We start from the raw sequence: 18,065 nt of genomic DNA, 5'->3' as shown, positions 1-18,065 counted from the left end.
ATGACCAATGGAATGAATCATGAGAAAGAAGAAACAGAACCAAAAAAAAAAAAAACTAAAACAAAAACCCAAAAGCAAAAACAAAAGAGGAGAAAAAAAAAGTTGAGCATGAAGTGTGCCTCAATCTGACCCAACAAGAGTTAGAGAGTATTACAAAATGCAAAATGGATAATTTTGATTATGTTAAATTGAAAGGTTTTTGTACAAAAAAAGCCAATGCAACAAAAATTAGGAGGGAAGCAGAAAATTGGGAGAAAATCTTTATAACTAGTATCTCTGATAAAGGCCTCATTTCTAAAATGTACAGGGAACTGAGCCAAATATGTAGGAATACAGGCCATTCCCCAATTGAGAAATGGTCAAAGGATATGAACAGGCAGTTTTCAGAGGAAGAAATTAAAGCTACCTATAGGCATATGAAAAAATGCTCTAAATCACTACTGATTAAAGAAATGTAAATCAAAACAACTCTTAGATACCACATCTCTCCTGCCAGATTGGCTAAAATAACAAAACAGGAAAATGATAAATGCTGGAGAGGATGTGGGAAAATTGGAACATTGTTACATTGCTGGTGGAGTTGTGAGATGACCCAGCCATTTTGGAGAGTAATTTGGAACTATGCCCAAAGGGCTATAAAAAATGTGCATACCCTTTGACCCAGCAATACCACTTTTAGGGCTTTATCCCAAAGAGATCACACAAGTGGGAAAAAGACCCATATGTACAAAAATATTTATAGCAGCTCTTTTTGTGATAGCAAAGAATTGGAAATCAAAGGGATGCCCATCAACTGGGGAATGGCTGAACAAGCTGTGGTATATGAAGGTGATGGAATACTATTGTGCCATAAGAAATGGGGATGATGCAGACTTCATAACAACCTGGAAAAACCTACATGACATAATGCTGAGAGCAGAGCCAGGAGAACACTGTACGCAACCACAGATATATGGATTCCGTGAGGACCAACCCTGACAAACTTCGCTCTTCTCAGCAACACAAGGTGAAAGGACAACTCCAAAGGACTCACAATGGAGAATGCTACCTACATCCAGAGAAAGAACTATGAAGTTTGAATGCAGATTGAGGCACACTTCATGTGGCACTCCTAAGAAGAAAAGCTTTTAAAACCTAAGGAATGAAGGGGAAGGACTTTGGCCTCAAGTGACTAAAAATAATCTATCCCTTCAGTAAATTTACCAGTTCCAACTATGGATTAACTGTAGGCAATCTCTGTCCCACTGGAAGCAGAACTAGTATTCATTCTCTAAAACTTTCACCCATTTAAGGGGAAGCAAAGGGATATAGGGCTAAGAACAATGAACCAAGTCAGAAGTGCTAGCTCTGCCAGAGACTATTTGTGGAACCTCTAAAAACGTCAATTTCCCATTTGTAAAATGAGGGGATAGGGTTAGATAATAGTGAAAACATAAGTAGTCAGAGTAGCATCCAGTCCCCTCTCCCTGCAACTTACCCCCAATTACAAGCCCCTACTCTGGGAGCAGGCACCAGCTTTGCCCCTCCTCTATCTTATTTCCAGTGCTTCCTTTAGAGAGTTCTACGCTAATCTGCATGGCTCAACATAGTCACAATCTGGAGAAACATGGGATTGGGAAAGAGAGTGGAAACAGAGAACATCCAAGCACCTTCAGAATCCAAGTCTCCTGTGAGACTTGGGAAAATATACCCTTGGCTAGGAATTGGGGGGGGGAAAGTCTTCCAAAAGCAGCTCCCATGCCACTTAAGAAGCTGGGTAGAATGGAGCACTGGCCTCCATCCTCTTCTTCCCACAAAACACTTCATCTTCCCTACTCCAGCATTTTTGCTGGCTATTTCCCATGGCTGGAATGTTCTCCCTCCTCATCTCTACCTCCTAGGTTCCCCTCATTTTACAAATAAGGAAGTGAAGTTTAACAAGGTTCCATACTAAGCCCAAAAAGCTATAAAAATGTGCATACCCTTTGACCCAGCAAGGGCTTCTAGAGCTGTATCTCAAAGAGATCACACAAGTGGGAAATGGACCAATATGTACAAAAATATTTATAGCAGCTCTTTTTGTGGTGGTAAAGAACTGCAAATCAAGGGGATGCCCATCAATCGGGGAATGGCTAAACAAATTGTGGTATATGAATGTAATGGAATACTATTGTGCTATAAGAAATGAGGAGCAGACAGACTTCATAATAACCTGGAAAGACTTATATGAACTGATGCTGAGTGAGGGGAGCAGAACCAGGAGAACATTATACATGATTACAGACACACGCTATCTGTAAGGTTCTAAGACAGCTCCAAAAGACTCATGATGGAAAAAGCTATGCACAACCACAGAAAGAATTATGGAGCCTGAATATAGATTGAGGCAAACTATTCGCTCTATTTTTTTCCTTCTTTTTTGGTTTCATTTCTTCTTTCTCATGATTCATTCCATTGGTTATAATTCTTCTTTACAACTTGACTGTTATGTAAATAAGTTTAATGCGAAGGTATATGTAGAACCTATATCAGACTATATGTTATCTTGGGGGGGAGGGGAGAGGAGAGGGAGGGGGAGAAAATTTGGAACTCAAAAACTTGTGGAACTCAGTGTTGTAAACTAAAGAAAAATTTTCTAAGCTGTCATTTCAGCATGTTTAAAAAAAAATAAGGTTCCACAAATAGTCACTGGGAGAGCTGACATTAAAACTGTCCACTGCTCTTTGCCCCAATTCCTGCCCTCACACTAGGAGACTTCAATGCACATGGTGACACTTCCTCAAACACCCTGACCTTCTGTATATTCCACTTACTCATTTTTCATGAGCTGCTCTCCGCCAACAACCCAGCCATACACACCTTGAATTTGCCATCTCCCACAAATGCACCACTTGGTCATGAACTCTGATCTTCTCAAATCTGATTGTAACTTGTTTTTCCACCTCTCCCTCTACCTTGCGACTTCAAGGCCTGTTCTTTGCTCTCACTGAGACCTCTAAACCCTCTATCCCCAATTCTTTCCTGGGTCATCACCCCTGAGCCAGCTATATTCTCTTCCCTATCAAAGTCCTTGCCCTGCCAAGCCTAAGTCTTAGTCAATCCCACTATCTCTTACTCACTCTTACTCACATGCTGCTGAAGGAAGCTTAAGAAAAAGCATAAAACCATGCTGACTGGGTCCACTAAAAACTTGCTACATAATCTAAACTGGGCCCTCACTGGAGCAAGGCCATCCTTCTACATCTTCCCAATCATTATTCCACTCACCACAGCATTTTTTCCAATTTTTTTCATCCCTCCCCAAACCATTAGCTCTATAGTTCTCCCTCTCCCTACCCACTTAGCTGAAAAACTTGCCTCACACGTGAGTGAATAAAATGAAGGCCATTCCCTGGGAGGTCCCTCTTCTTCCTTCCTCCAGATATCCTCTCCCCTAAATCTCCCTACCACCTTTCCCATTCTTGTGGAGGGCAACACTCTCCCAGGTGCTCAAGCTCCTAAACTAGGTGTCATCTCCTCTCCTCCTCACTCTTTCTCCCCCCATACCCAAACAACGGTCAAGTCCTGTCACTTCTCCCTGAAAAACAGCTCTCACACAGTCCCCTTCCTCACCTCCTTAGACCAGGACTACTGCAACAGTCTGCTGGTGCGTCTCCCTGCCTCTGGTTTATCTTCCACTCAGCTATGACCACGTCATCTCCCTTTTCAGTAAACTCCTGTGGCTGGCTCCCTTTCCCCTCCAGGATTAAATATGAAATCCTCTGTTTAGTTTTTCAAGCAACTTTCTCCCTTTCCAGTCTTCTTATACCTTACTTCCCTCCACATACTCCAATGAAACTGGCCCCCTTTCTGTTTCTCCCACAGGACACTGAGCATTTTCACTGGCCATCCTCCATACCAGAAAGTTCCTGCTCAGGGGTGGGGAACCTGCAGCCTCAAGTAGTGTGGCCCTTTGACTGAGTCTAAGCTTTACAGAACAAATCCCCTTAATAAAAGGATTTATTCTGTAAAACTTGGACCCAGTCAAAAGGCCATACCCAAGGTCCTAGAAAGCTACATGTGCCCTCAAGGCCCAAGTTCCCCACCCCTGGTCTAGCTCCTCATCTCCAGGTCCTGGCTTCCCTGGCTTCCTGCAAATCTCAGCTAAAATCACAACCTCTTTAATCTTAACTGTCTTCCCTTTAAGATTATCCCCAATTTATTCTGTCTATATCTTGTTTGTACATAGTTACTTGCATGTTTTCTCCCCATTAGACTGTGAGCTGCTTGACAACAAGGATTGTCTTAGGCTTTTTTTTTTTAAGAGGGGGAAGGGAAGGAAACACTTATTAAGCATCTACCATGAACAAGGTACTATGCTAAGCACTTTGCAAATGTTATCTTATTCATTCTCACAAAAACCCTGCAAGGTAATTGCTGTTATTATCCCCTTTTTACAGTTGAGGAAACTGAAGCAAACAGAAGTTCGTGATTTGCCCACGGTCACACAGCCGGGCCACACCTGTCTCCACTGCATCATCCAGCTAGCCTACTCTATCTCTAGTGTGCTTAGCACAGTACATACTTTACAAATGCTGCTGACAGGCTGATTCTGCAATCCACTGTCCATATAACTACCAGAACGTCACTCCTAAAGCTGGATCTAAGTCACCTTCCTGCTCAAGAAGTCTTAATGGCTCCCATTTGCTTCTGGAATAAAGCACAAACTTGCTTAGAAATGAAAGCTCTTGTTGACTTTCTTCCTCTGGCCCACATTTTGAGGCTGATCACTCCTTACTTCTCCCTCACCCTTCTCCAGGCATGCTATACTCCAGCTATACAGGCTTCCTTGTACTATTCCACCTACAAAACCTTCCATCTCCTCCCTCCTGCCTTCCCACGCCTTTGTTCTCCCTCCACAGCTTGGAACCCCTAACTCCCTTCGAAGGGCAGCTCAAAAGCCACCTCTCTTCAAAAGGCTTTAGAATCTCCCAGGCTGCTCTAAATATCTTCCCAACTTTGAAACTACTTTGTATTTATTTTGCCTATGTCCCATTATCTGCAAACATGTTGTATCCCCTAGATGTAATATAAGCTCTTTTAGGATAAAGGGTCTCACTTTTTCATTTTTATTTCCAAAAGCTGGCACATATGTGTGGCCATATCCTGGGCCTTCTCTATAAATACACTCTCCTTCCTATCAGTTCACATGGGTTTATAGTAATAATTTCTATACTGGTGACTCCAAGAGCAATTCATTCAGCCCTCGTCTCCTCTCCTAAACTCCAAACTCTACATCACCAACTGCCTACTGGTGATGCCTACTTACCTGGATATCCCATAGGCACCCAAAACAGAACTCATTATCCTTCTTCCTAAACTAAACTCGCTCACTATTACTGTTCAAGGCACCACCACCTTCCAACCCCCAGGCTAAAAACCTCAGTGTCAGCCTTATTCACTCACTACACATATCCAATCAGATGTCAACTCTTGGACCAACTTTTCAATCAATATTATTTTCATTTTAACAGAAACCTAGTTCTCTCTTCAGGATAACATTCCTTTTAAGTCCTGACTCTGGTGGCCCACTTCTATTCCTTGAGACAGTCAGGAGAAAGGACGGGACTGCTGCAAGGCCATTCCTCTACTACCACTTGGTTTCTCTTTTTATCATTCATGCTTTCAATCCACCAAATTCCCGGCCATTCTCTGAAATGGTCCATGGTGCTCCTCTAGGTCATCTGACAGCAACACCTGTAAGGATTTTACTATTTATGTTGGCAATCTTCCCAATAAAATGACCACACAATTTCTCTACTGTGAAAATGTCCTTTCTCCACTTCAACCACATACCCAAAATGGTTTGACCTTAGATATCATAGCACTCATCCACTATCAGAAGTACATGACTTCTAAGATCCAGAACTTTGGAATTCCACCCTCAGACCACAACCTCCCATCTTTATATACCTCACTCACACTTAACCTTAACTACCCTTAACCTCATGATTTTTAGTCAAGTAGGTGGCATAATGGTTAGTGCACTGGATTTGGAGGCAGGAAGACCTCAACCATTTACTTGCTGTGTGACCCCAAGCAAGTCACTCCATCACTGTTATCCCCAGTTTCCTCGTCCATGAAATACTGATAATAATAGCCTCTATCTCCCAGGGTCATTGGGTTAAATGAAACAATATTTGGAAAGTGCTTTACAAACCTTAGAGCGCTACAAAAATGTATGGTGGGGATGGGGGTGGTAGTGGTGGTGGTGGTGGTGGTGGTGGCGGTCCCTTAACTAATCTATGATCCCAGTCCAGCTGGGCTATCTGAGAAGCTTCACCTGGCTCCTTACCTAGCTTTAACTCAAGAGGTTCCCAAACTTATTTGGCCTACTGACCCCTTTTAAAAAAAAACCAATTATTCAGCACACCCCTAGAACTCTACTTTCTTTAATCCTTTAATTTTTTTTAATTTGCATCATTTCAAAAAATATATAAAATATTTTTAAATGATGCATATTAAATGAAATGATTTATTGTACGTGTGGGGGTTTTCCTGCATTGAAATTTTGATGATACAATATTGTGCCATGTAACTGTATAGTATCTTATATCATATTGTAAACAAGTCATTACACGTACATATTCCTGCCAAGGCATGCTGGACTTCCCGACAATGCACGACAGGCACACCTGCCAATATTTGCTTGTTAAGGCCTGTCAGTGGACTTGACCACTAATGGGTTATAACTTGCATTTTGTGTGTTTATTTGGAAAATAATGTAATCACTGACTTAAACTCTATTACACAACAGATGAAGCACATACGAATGATTTTTCAAAATTTTCTTATCTTCTCTTCTTTCCTTATGTTTCCACCACTCCCTTATTTTTATTCAGCACCCCCCCCCCCCGATAGAACATTCCAGCACCCCCCAGAAGGTGGTATTGCCCACTTTGGGAACCAATGCTAACTCTCTGGCTTGCCTCTTTAATGTTTTACTATCCAACAGTCTATGTTCCCCTACTATTCTCAAACCTTGGTTATCAACCCTACCACAACCATCCAATTCCTTCTCTCCTGCTCTGTTCTAAGGCTATACAATATCCCTAATGTGTTTTTTCTACATGACAAATTCATAGTGGGGGTGCTCATGTACATACACACAGATAACTGAGCTTCCTACTCAGCTGAAAAGACTGAGGCTATTGGACAAACATCCTCAGCTGCCCTCCTCCAGGCCTTAAGCCTTCCCAGAATCACCACTCTCTCTCTTCTCTTTATCTCTAGGTACAGAAAAATCCCAACAATCCCATCCAACAACAAATTAATTCAATAGATTTATTAAGCCCGCTATTGTGGCTAAGGCATTACGTAAGGCCCTAGAAACAGACAAATGAAACTATGCCTGCCTTCAAGAAGCTTATGATGACTCCCTGCTGCTTTTTCAGGGGTCTCGTTCCCTTAGAACTCACACGGCTATTTGGTAACTATCTACTGTACTTGCACAACATTCTGCATTACAGTTATCTATTCTGGCATCTTACCCTTTTACTGGATGAGGAACCTGCAGCCTCGAGGCCACATATGGACTTTCTAGGTCCTCAAGTGTGGTCCTGTGACTGAATCTGAACTGGAATGGAAAATGCCACACTTGAGGACACCACATATGGCCTCGAAGCAGCACATCCCCCACCCTTGTACTAGACTACAAACTCCAGTCCATCCTTTATATTGCTGTCAGAACCATCTTTATACAAAGATACAGTCATGGCACTCTGCTAAAAAATCCTTGGTTGCTCGTTATTACTTTCAAGCAAAACTCAACCTTCACAATCTGGTATCACCTTATCTTTCTAGTCTTATTTCCCTTCAATCCCCTCTAATTAAAGTGGATTTGTTCCCATACACCTTGAATATACAATTGGTTTCAGCCTCTGGGTCTGGGTGTCATTATTCCCTAGGCTTGAACGAATATTCTCTTTCCACACTTCACTTGTTAAATTACTAACCATTCCCCAATAAACAGTGAAAGGATAGGAACAAGCAGTTTTCAAGGGAGAAATGTAAGCTATCAGCAACCATGTAAAAAAAAATCCCAATCACTAGATAGATGTAAATAAGATTAATTATTACATAATGTAAGTTAAAACAACTCTGAGGTTTCACCTCAGAGACATCAGATGGGCCAAGACATTACCATCTACCCTATCCCACTCCAAAAGGAAAATTACAACCACTGGAAGGAATATGAAAAGTAAGCACACAAAATCCATTTACTGGTAGAAGTGTAATTTAGTCCAGCTCTTCCAGAAATGAATTTGGAAGTGCACTCCAAAAGTTACTAAAAGTGTGCACACCTTTGAACTAGGGATTATCACTACCAGGCTTCTACCACTAAGAAATAGAAGGAAGAGGAAAAGGAGCCACATGGGGGGAGAGGGGAATTCTCAACATTTATAGCAACACTTTTTGTAGTGGCAAAAAATTGGAAACTAAGAGGGTGCCTATGAATTTGGGAATAGTGGATAGTGGATAGAGGGCTGGGTCTGGAGTCAGGAAGATTTCACTTCAAATCTGGCCTCAGACAAAAAGCTGTGTGATCCTGGGCAAGTCATTTAAAATGAGCTGGAGAAGAAAATGGCAAACCACTTCAGTAACTCTGCCAAGAAAATCCCAAACGGTGTCATGAAGAGTCAGGCATGACTGAAACAACTGGACAAGACAAATTACGGTATATTAATGTAACTGAAATACTAATTGTGCCATAAGAAATTATAAAAAGTGATAGTTTCAAAGAAACATGGAAAGAGTGAAGTTAGCAGAACTTAGAGAATAATTTATACAAGAATAAAAACAGCATAAAGAAAAAATTTTGAAAGACTTAAGAATCTCCATCAGTCATGACCAACCGTAATTCCAAAGACTGATGATAAAGTATGCTACCAGCCTTCTTACAGAGGTGATGGACTGAAGATACAGGATAATATTTACATTTTTGGACATAGCTAACGTGGTAATCTGTTTTGTTTAAACATGTATGTTTGCTAAAAGGGTTTTTTTTTTCTTTGCAATGGGAGAGGGGAAATAGAAGGAAAAAGGGAACTGGCAACAGGGTTGTCAAAAAAATTAAAAGGAGTGTCATTGAAGCATTTTTTTTAAAATTTACAGGTGGACAGAAGGAAATGCCTATAATCAGAACAACTCTGAAAATTACACGTTAAATTTATTATATACTTAAAAGGAAAAGCAAGCTGTATATAAGTTTCAGGTCAGTTTTCTTTTTCTGTTCTACTTTGAATATGGAAACGCTCATTTTATTTGGTATTTAAATTCAAAATTTTTTAAAATGAAAATTTTTAAACAAAACAAAATGAATTGGGTAAAAGCTGATGGCTGATTTCATAGGAAGAAAAAATTTAACTGGGAAATAAATGCAAATTATTTATTAAAACGTATATGTAATTTATAACTGGTATTACACTAGCTACGTATAAAAAAATTCATCCAGAGGACAAAACTCATTCATTGCTATACATCCTATTGGTTTAGTACCTAAATCTACCAAGTTTGTGAAGGGAAAAGAAATACTAGGCTTTTTTGTTTGTTTTTTTTTGAGAGGCAATTGGGGGGTCACACAGCTAGTTAAGTGTCTGAGGCCTTATTTGAACTCAGGTCCTCCTGACCCCAAGACTGGTGCTCTACTCACCGCGCCACCTAGCTGCCCTGAGAAGAACTACGTTTGAATAAACAAAAACAGCAGCAAGCTGGGACTGGAATACGGTGGAGTTTAATGTGGAAGTATAAATATGCCATTTGACTTTTGAAAGGCCTACATTAAATAGGATATAATTTCAAGCCTATGTTTTTTGGTATGTACTTTTTTTTTCCTTTCTTTTTTTTGGAGGGGTGGGGGCAGGGAGACAGTGTTCCTATAGTTTGAATTTAAAAGATTTTACAATTTGGCACCTGAAAATTGATTTATAATGTTGTAAAGGATTCAATTCAATTGATTAAGCATCTGATTCAAAGATCAATACTCTTTCCACTATACTTACTGTCACTCAGGAACAGAAAAGTCATGAGCAAAGAAGTAAAGAGAAAAAAATTCTATGTTAAAAATTGCTAAAATTCACAAGTCTGTAGAGACAAGAAAATATAAATTTCTAGATTCAAATTCTATTCATACCAAAAAGTAAAATAATAATTTGACAGTCACGAGGTCTTTAAAAGTTAGGTTAGTCAATAGTATATCATTTTCCAACAACAAATGCAGACAACCATAAGTTCATACCGTTGTACCAAAAATACTTCACAAAATCACAGAATTTTCACTTTTGAAGAGACCTCAGCAGTCAGCCCATACCCAAAAGGCATCCCCACTATAATATGACTAACAGGTAGACATCCAGCCTCTTCTTGAAGGCTAAAGAAGGGAAAGCCACCACCTCCTGAGGCAATCTAACTTCTAGAAACTTGCCTAAATCTGCCTCTTTTTAGCTTCCATCCAATGCTCCAGGTTTTTCCCCCAAAGTAAACAACGCAAGTCCAATGCCTTTTCCACATGACAGAGCCACTGGAAAGGCTCTGAGTCCTTCTGTTTCTCCAGGGGAAACAGCCCTAGGTCCTCCAACAGACCTTCATATGACATCGTCTCAAGGTCCACCATCACGATGGCTTTGAAGACATTCTTCAGCTTATGTTCTCCTTAAACTGGAGCACCCAGAACTGAACAAGATAATCCAGATGTGGTCTGATCAGGGAAGAGGATGGTGGGACCATTATTCTCATCCTGGAGGCTTCCCTTTTCTTAAAGAAGCCCAGGATATGGCGAGGGTGAGTCACACGAAGCCTGCAGTCTGCAGAGCCCCAGATCGCTTTTATACAAATTGCAGTCAGCATGTTCCTTCTACCTCCCCTCCCCCACCATTCTGACATTGTGAAAGTGATTTTTTAAAACCAAAAGTGAAATTTTGCAATTCTCCCTACTAATACTAACCATCTTTTGGATGTAGCCCAGTGTTCCAGCTGCTCAAGATCTTTGGGGAAGCTGAGTAGCATCTAGGATGTTAACGATCCCTTCTAGCTATATGTCACCTGCTAATCTGTTGAACATGCCCTCTAAACACTTCAATAAGTCACTGATAATAATGTTTTTAAAGAGCAGATAGCCAAATGAGATCCCTCTGGCACTCCATTTGAGGTGGAATCAAATTATAAACAACTACTCTGAGTCCAGCCAAGCAACAAATTCTCAAATGAGTTGTATTAGCATTATCTAGACTAATACCATCTAACTCAAGGCTCTGATACAAAGTACAATGAAATTCTAGTTAACTGGTAACATCATTTTTTTTAAATGGAAGATTTCTCTTTATGAAATCAAACCATGAGTAGTAAGCACATATAACCTTCCACAAACTGTGCTAAGTGCTAGTAATACAAATATAAGGAATAAAATAATTCCTACTTGTAGGGAGCTTAGGTTCTAACAGGAGAGGCAACTATATACAAAAATAATTATAAAGCACATATCTGATCATGTCACCTTGCCCTGCTCATTACTCTCCCGTCCCTATGACCTCCACAATCAAACATCTAACAAGTCATCAGTTTAGCTTTTAAAGTGCCTCCCTCCCTGCAGTGCTCCATCTCCTGACTCAGCACCTTTTCATAGGCTGCTTACCAGGCCTAGAACACTCTCCTCCCTCCCCTGCCCCTCCAGACTTCCTTTAAGACTAAGCTCAAATTCCACTTTCTGCAGGAGGCCCTTTCCAGGCCCAATACAGCTAGTGCCTTCCTTCTCACTGTATATATCTCACTGTATACATCACGTATGTACTTGGTTGTTTGAAGGTTGTCTCCCCCCTTTAGAATGGTTCTTTAAGGTTGATACCATTAGTGCTGATGCCCTTCTTTGCATCCTCAGAGTATATGCCCAACATATGATAAGTGCTCAAACACATGCTTGTTAACTGACAGTACAAATAAATATAAATTGAATAAATACAAAGCAGTTAAATACAAGACAGTTTTGAAGGCAGGATACTAGCATTTGGATTGTTGTGTCTGAGAACCAGAAAGAAAGCCAGTTTGACTGGACAGCAGAACATGAGAGGGGGAACAATATCTAAAGAGACTAGTCTGCATTTTATCCTGGAGACAACAGAAAGCCAAGGGAGTTGGCTGAATGGAGAGTCACGTGGTCAGAGCTATGTTTAAGGAAAATCACTTTGGCTGCTGTGAGTAGGACAGTCTGGGGTGGGTTCAAGGGAAGAAATCAATTAGGGAGCTATTGCAATAATTTAGGCAAGAGGTGATCAGAGCTTGTGTTAAAGTGGTAGCTGTGTGAGTGAAGAAAAGTGGGCAAGTGTGAGAGATATTGTGAAGGAAGAAATGGCAGCTAATTGAATCCAGGAGTTAAGAGGGAGGCACTGAGGCCAAGTCCACATTTGGAGCTGTTGTTTTTAAGATGTCTCTAGATGGCAGCTGGTTTTAGATAGTTTAAGATCGCAGCTAGAAAGCATAGGGTGCTGGGCCTGGAGTCAAGAATACTGAAGTTCCATTATTTAACAAAAACTGTGGGGAAAACTGGAAAACAGTATGGCAGAAACTAGGTATAGACCAACATCCCATGCTATATACACCAAGATAAGGTCAAAATAGTCACGTGATTTACATATAAAGGGTGACACCATAAACAAATTAAGAGTGCAAGAAATAGTATATCTGTCAGATTTATAGCTAAGTGAAGAATTTAGGACCAAAGAAGATATACAGAGCATTACAAAATGTAAAATATATTAATTTTGATTATATGAAATTAAAAAGTTTTTGCACAAACAAAACTAATGCAACCAAAATTATAAGGAAATCAGAAAACTGGGTGGGGGGGAATTTTGCAAGAACTATTTTGGATAAAGGCCTCATTTCTTAAATACACAGAGAACTGAGTCAAATTTATAAAAATACAAGTCAATTCCTCAATTGATAAACAGTCAAAGGATATAAACAGGCAGTTTTCAGACAAAGAAATAAAAGCTATCTATAGTCATAAGAAAAAACACTCTAAATCACTACTGATTAGAGAATGCAAATTAAAACAACACTGAGGTACCACCTCACACCTATCAGAATGGCTAATAAGACAAAAAAGGAAAATGCTGGATGTCAGAGGGGATGTGAGAAAACTGGGACACTAATTCACTGTTGGTGGAGTTGTGAACTGATCCAACCATTCTGGAGAGCAATTTGGAACTATGCCCAAAGGACTATAAAACTGCATACCCTGTGATCCAGCAAAAGGTCCACTGCTAGGTCTGTATCCCAAAGACATACAAAAAAATGGAAAAAGATATATTTGTACAAAAATATTTATAGCAGCTCTTTTTGTGGTGGCTAAGACAGAGAAATCAAAGGGATGCCCATCAATTTGAGAAATGGCTAAACAAGCTGTGGTATGTGATTGTAATGGAGTATTATTGTGTTATAAGAAATGACAACCAAGATGATTTCAGAAAAACCTGGAAAGACTTCCATGAACTGATGCACAGTGAAGCGAAGAGAACCAAGATAATGCTGTATACAGTAATAGCAATACTGTTTAATGAAGAATTGTGAGTGACTTAGCTATTCTCAACAATATAATGATCCAAGACTCATCCAAAGGACTAATGATGAAGCATATTTTCCACCTCCAGAGAAAGAACTGATAATGTTTGAATGCAGACTGAAGGATGTTATTTTTCACTTTCCTTCATTTTTTTCTTTTATTTGAGTTTTCTTGTACAAAATGACTAATATGGAAATAGTTTACATTAATTGCACATGTATAACTTATATCTGATTACTTACTATCTCAGGGAGTTGGGAGGGAAGGGAAGGAGAGAGGCATAGAATTTGGAACTCAAAACTTTAAATAAAAATGTTAAAAAAAAAACTGGAGGGAAAAAAAGGTATTTGAGTTCAAATCCAGCCTTGGGCACTTACTAGCTTTGTGACCCTGGTGAGTCACTTAATCTCTGCCTGCCTCAGTTTCCTCAATTGTAAAATGGGGGAAATAATAGCACCTACCTCATGGTTTTGTTGTGAGGATCAAAAGAGACGATATTTGTAAATATTGCCTGGCACATAGCAGACATTTAATAAATGCTTATTCCCTCCCACTTTCCCTCTAGGAAATCCAGTTTGAAATGCCCAAGAAGCAAATGGTAAAGAGGAACTGAATCTCAAAGGAGAAAATAGCCAGATCTATACATTTGGAAATCATCTGCATGCAAATGATAGTCAGACCCATGGGAACTGCAAAGGTTACAAAGAGGGAGAAAAGAAGAAGAGAAAAAAACCTAAGATTTGGCCTAGAACAGAACCATGGAGAGCACCTAGTTTGAAGATATTATTTAGGTGATTAGCCAGCAAAGAAGACTGAGAAAATGGTCAGAAATTCAAGAATGAAAAAAAGCTGCCATCCTTTTATCTATACCCCAAGATCATCTAGTTTTCCTTTTAACAGTAACAATTTGGTTATTTCCTTCAGATTGGTAGAAAAGTGGTCCATTGTGGATGTAGAAATCTGCATACTGTCACACTTCAGCAAAATCAACCAACAGAGCATGTTTTCCTTTGTTAAGAGAGAAAAGGTATTGGGGAAATGACTGGTATAAAACAATAACTTTAAAAAAAAGAATGGGGGCAGCTAGGTGGCGCAGTGAGTAGAGCACTAGCCCTGGATTCAAGAGGACGTGAGTTCAAATCCAGCCTCAGACACTTGACGCACTTCCTAGTTCTGTGACCTTGGGCGAGTCACTTAACCCCAATTGCCCTGCCTTCTCCCCTCCAAAAAAACAAACAAGCAAACAAACAAACAAAAAGAATGACAGTTTGGGTAACAAAAGACACAACAATAATAAAAATAATAATGAAAGTTTTTTATAAAACAGGTTTTCGTTTAAAATCTAGACTGGTTGGAGAGGATTAAGGACAGTTATTAAGTCTGCTAAACCCAATAAGATTCTTACCTCCATAAAAACGAATCATACAACTGAGGTCAGGGTTTGTTGCTTCCTCCTGTATACGAACAGGATCCTCAAAGCCCAAGCTGCCTAAGTATTCATATACCATCTGAAGGGGTCGTTCAGTAGGATCCAGTCTCCTGATGATAAAAGCCAAAAAAAAAAAGTGTTTGGTAAAGAAATAGGTTTCTGGTCTCTTAGTTCTCAAACAAAGCAAAGTACACTGTCCAACACATTTTTAATTTTAATTTTTAAATAAACCACAACTTTCCTAGAAAATTAGGATATATAACTAGTCTCAACATAAAAGTAGGGAATCATGAAATACAAATATGAGATTCAGAGACATTTTACCTCTGATAATATTTATTAGTGTATGTACCCATCCCCGTTATCAGTCTGGGAGTTGTGGGTAGAAAGCTGTCCCTAGGGCCAAAAACCTAGGGTTCAATTCCCACCTCCAACAAACAATATTGGGGCCACTGGCTAGGTCACTTCACCTCTCAATGCCTTTAGCAACTCTCTATGTTGCAGAGTGGGGGCCAATCTGAATTGGTAGAGAAATTTCCTCACCAGGAACACCCTATATTAATGCAACCATACACAGTTACAGTTTGTACATAGTAGGTTCTTAATAAATGTTTCCTAATTGAATGGCAGAAGGCATAAAAATGTTCAGGTTTTTAAAGGAAGGTTAAAGGGAGACAATAAGAGCTGGTTTCAAATACCTGAATAGTATTACTATGATGGAATAAACACATTGTGAAGCTCCGGGAGGTAGAACTAAAACAAACAGGTAGAAGTAACAGAGGAATGGACTTGTGGTCAATATAAGTAACTGTCTAATTAGAACTATTAAAAAAAACTCTAAAAATAAGAATTACAAGCTGTTAACTCTCACCTGAAAAATTTCTCCCAATTCCTAATAAGCAAAATGCAAATAAAAATAACTGAGATTCTACTTCATACCCAGTAACCAGAAAAACATGACAAAAGATGGACATTGTCAATGCTGAAGGGATCTTGAAGACAGACAACTAAACCACTGCTGATGCAGCTCTTTGAAGCAGCAATTTAAAATTATTCTAAGAACATAACTAAAATGTCCATACCTCATAACCCCAAAGATCCTACTGCTAGATGTGTTTCCTAAGGTCACTGATAAAAGAAAGGCTTTATATATATCAAAACATTTATAGCAGCATCTTTTGTAGTAGCAAAGAACTGTTAACATGTTGTTGGTTTGGTCATTTTCAGTTGTGTCCGACTCTCCATGACCCCATTTGGTGCTTTCTTGGCAAAGATACTGGAGTGGTTTACCATTTCCTTCTCCAGCTCATTTTACAGATGAGGAAACTGAGGCAAACAGGGTGAAGGGACTTGCCCAGGGTCACAAAGGGAGGAAGTGTCTGAGGCTGGATTTGAACTCAGTCTTCCCACCTCCAGGATCGACACTCTATCCAATGTAGTGCCACCTACCTATCCTGTTAAATGTCAGAGGCCCACAAACTGAGGAATGACTAAACAGTCTGCAGTGCCAGAGTGTAACTGAATAACTACACCCTATAAGAAACAATGTTGATCAATCCATAAGAATAAGATGAATACAGAGAAATATGGGAAGATAGAAGAATTGATACAAAATGACTTAAGCTGAGGCAGGAAAACAATATACACAATGCCTACAACAATGTAAATGAGACAACCATCACTATCCTTAAAGTAATAAACTGAATGCTGTGAAATAGTAATCAAGTTTGGCCCTAAAAAGATGAGAGAAAGCACCGCTACCCTTCCTTGTAGAGGTGGAAAGGAAGATGAGATTATGGGCTTGGAATCCCACACAAAGTATCAAATTTGGTTGATATATTCGTTAGTTTTGCTGAAACTAATCAATGTTAATATATTTTCCCTTTCTTTGTTATGAAGGACGGCTCTGGATTTGAGGAATAGGGAGAGTAAGGGGAGGAAGGTGTGTTGGGAAACACAGGTTGTCTAAAAACCAAAAAGAATCAATAAAAAATACAAAAGAACTATTCAACTGTATGCACTGTTATCGCGGGAAATATTCAAACACGGGTCCCCTTATGACAATCTAAGTGAGATATTTTAGAAGGAAATTCTTTTTTTAAAAAGGAGAGAATCAGATATGACCACTAAAGGTTCTTTCAAACTCTACAATTCTATGATTCTAAAAGTCTCAAAGTTACATTTCAAAGCAACCTCCCCCTCCCAAGCCAAGATGACAGAGTAAACAGGAAGTGGTAATGCAGAGATCCCATCCATGAAACTCCTCTAAGGCAAGCTAGAAAATGTGCCACCCCAAATCCTGATAGGGAAATGCAGAAAAAGTCACAATGACTCATTTGTCTAGGCCAGGTCAGCATAAGGAGACAGAGAGATTTGCGGAAACTACGGCTGGAATCAGGCCAGAAGCATGCTCTGCAAAGGGCACTCCAGCAGCATGGCCCAGGGAGATGAGGGCAAGAAGAGGCCCCAGACTCATGGGTATATGAGGCACTGCAATGGAAACAGGTGCCACCTGGCAGCTCTGCTGCCCATTACCCAGTTCCAGGTCACAGATCCAGGGCAGAGAAAAGAGAAGGATGTTGTGTCAGCAGTGTGCCTCAGACACCAGGAGCACAGTGGACTCAGAGACAAAGAGCCAGTGTAGAGCCCGGAGCCTGGAGAATAATAACCAGGACAGAAATCCCAGTCCAAAGAGGAACCTACAATTTCGTCACTCTGAACCAATAGAGCTTTACAACAAACTGATAGTGGCCGAGTCTGGTAGCATTCTACTGTTGCTCAGATCAGGAATTTGCAGAGTTTAGACTCAGAGCAGCAATCATACTCTGCCTTAGATCAGACCACTATGGACAAAGTTTGCAGGTCCCCACCTTGTCCCTGAGATCATGGAAAAAACAAGCCCATGAGACCCCAAGAAAGCAACAATAGGATCAACCCAGACCTTTCTTTTAGAAATGTGACAGAACCCATCTCTAACATCAAGCCTGAAGTTGGAAAATAGGCTGGAAGAATGAGCAAACAAACAAAAAAAAGGATCCCACCATAAAGCGCTATTATTAGCTG

At 39.9% G+C, this 18,065-nt stretch overlaps 1 protein-coding gene across 1 annotated transcript in view; it reads right to left on the bottom strand.

The window, feature by feature from the left end:
* Positions 1–18,065, bottom strand: part of PHLPP2 (PH domain and leucine rich repeat protein phosphatase 2) — a 102,890-nt gene that overhangs the window by 64,592 nt on the left and 20,233 nt on the right. Inside the window, exon 3 of the mRNA XM_036751145.1 lies at positions 14,979–15,112. Within this exon, the coding sequence (XP_036607040.1) occupies positions 14,979–15,112 (134 nt within the window). The remainder of the gene's footprint in view (positions 1–14,978; positions 15,113–18,065) is intronic.

Source organism: Trichosurus vulpecula, chromosome 3, assembly GCF_011100635.1.
Source record: "Trichosurus vulpecula isolate mTriVul1 chromosome 3, mTriVul1.pri, whole genome shotgun sequence".
Classification (NCBI taxonomy): Eukaryota; Metazoa; Chordata; class Mammalia; order Diprotodontia; family Phalangeridae; genus Trichosurus; species Trichosurus vulpecula.
The sequence above is the reverse complement of the archived record's forward strand: the minus strand, read 5'-3'. Positions and strand labels throughout refer to the sequence as shown.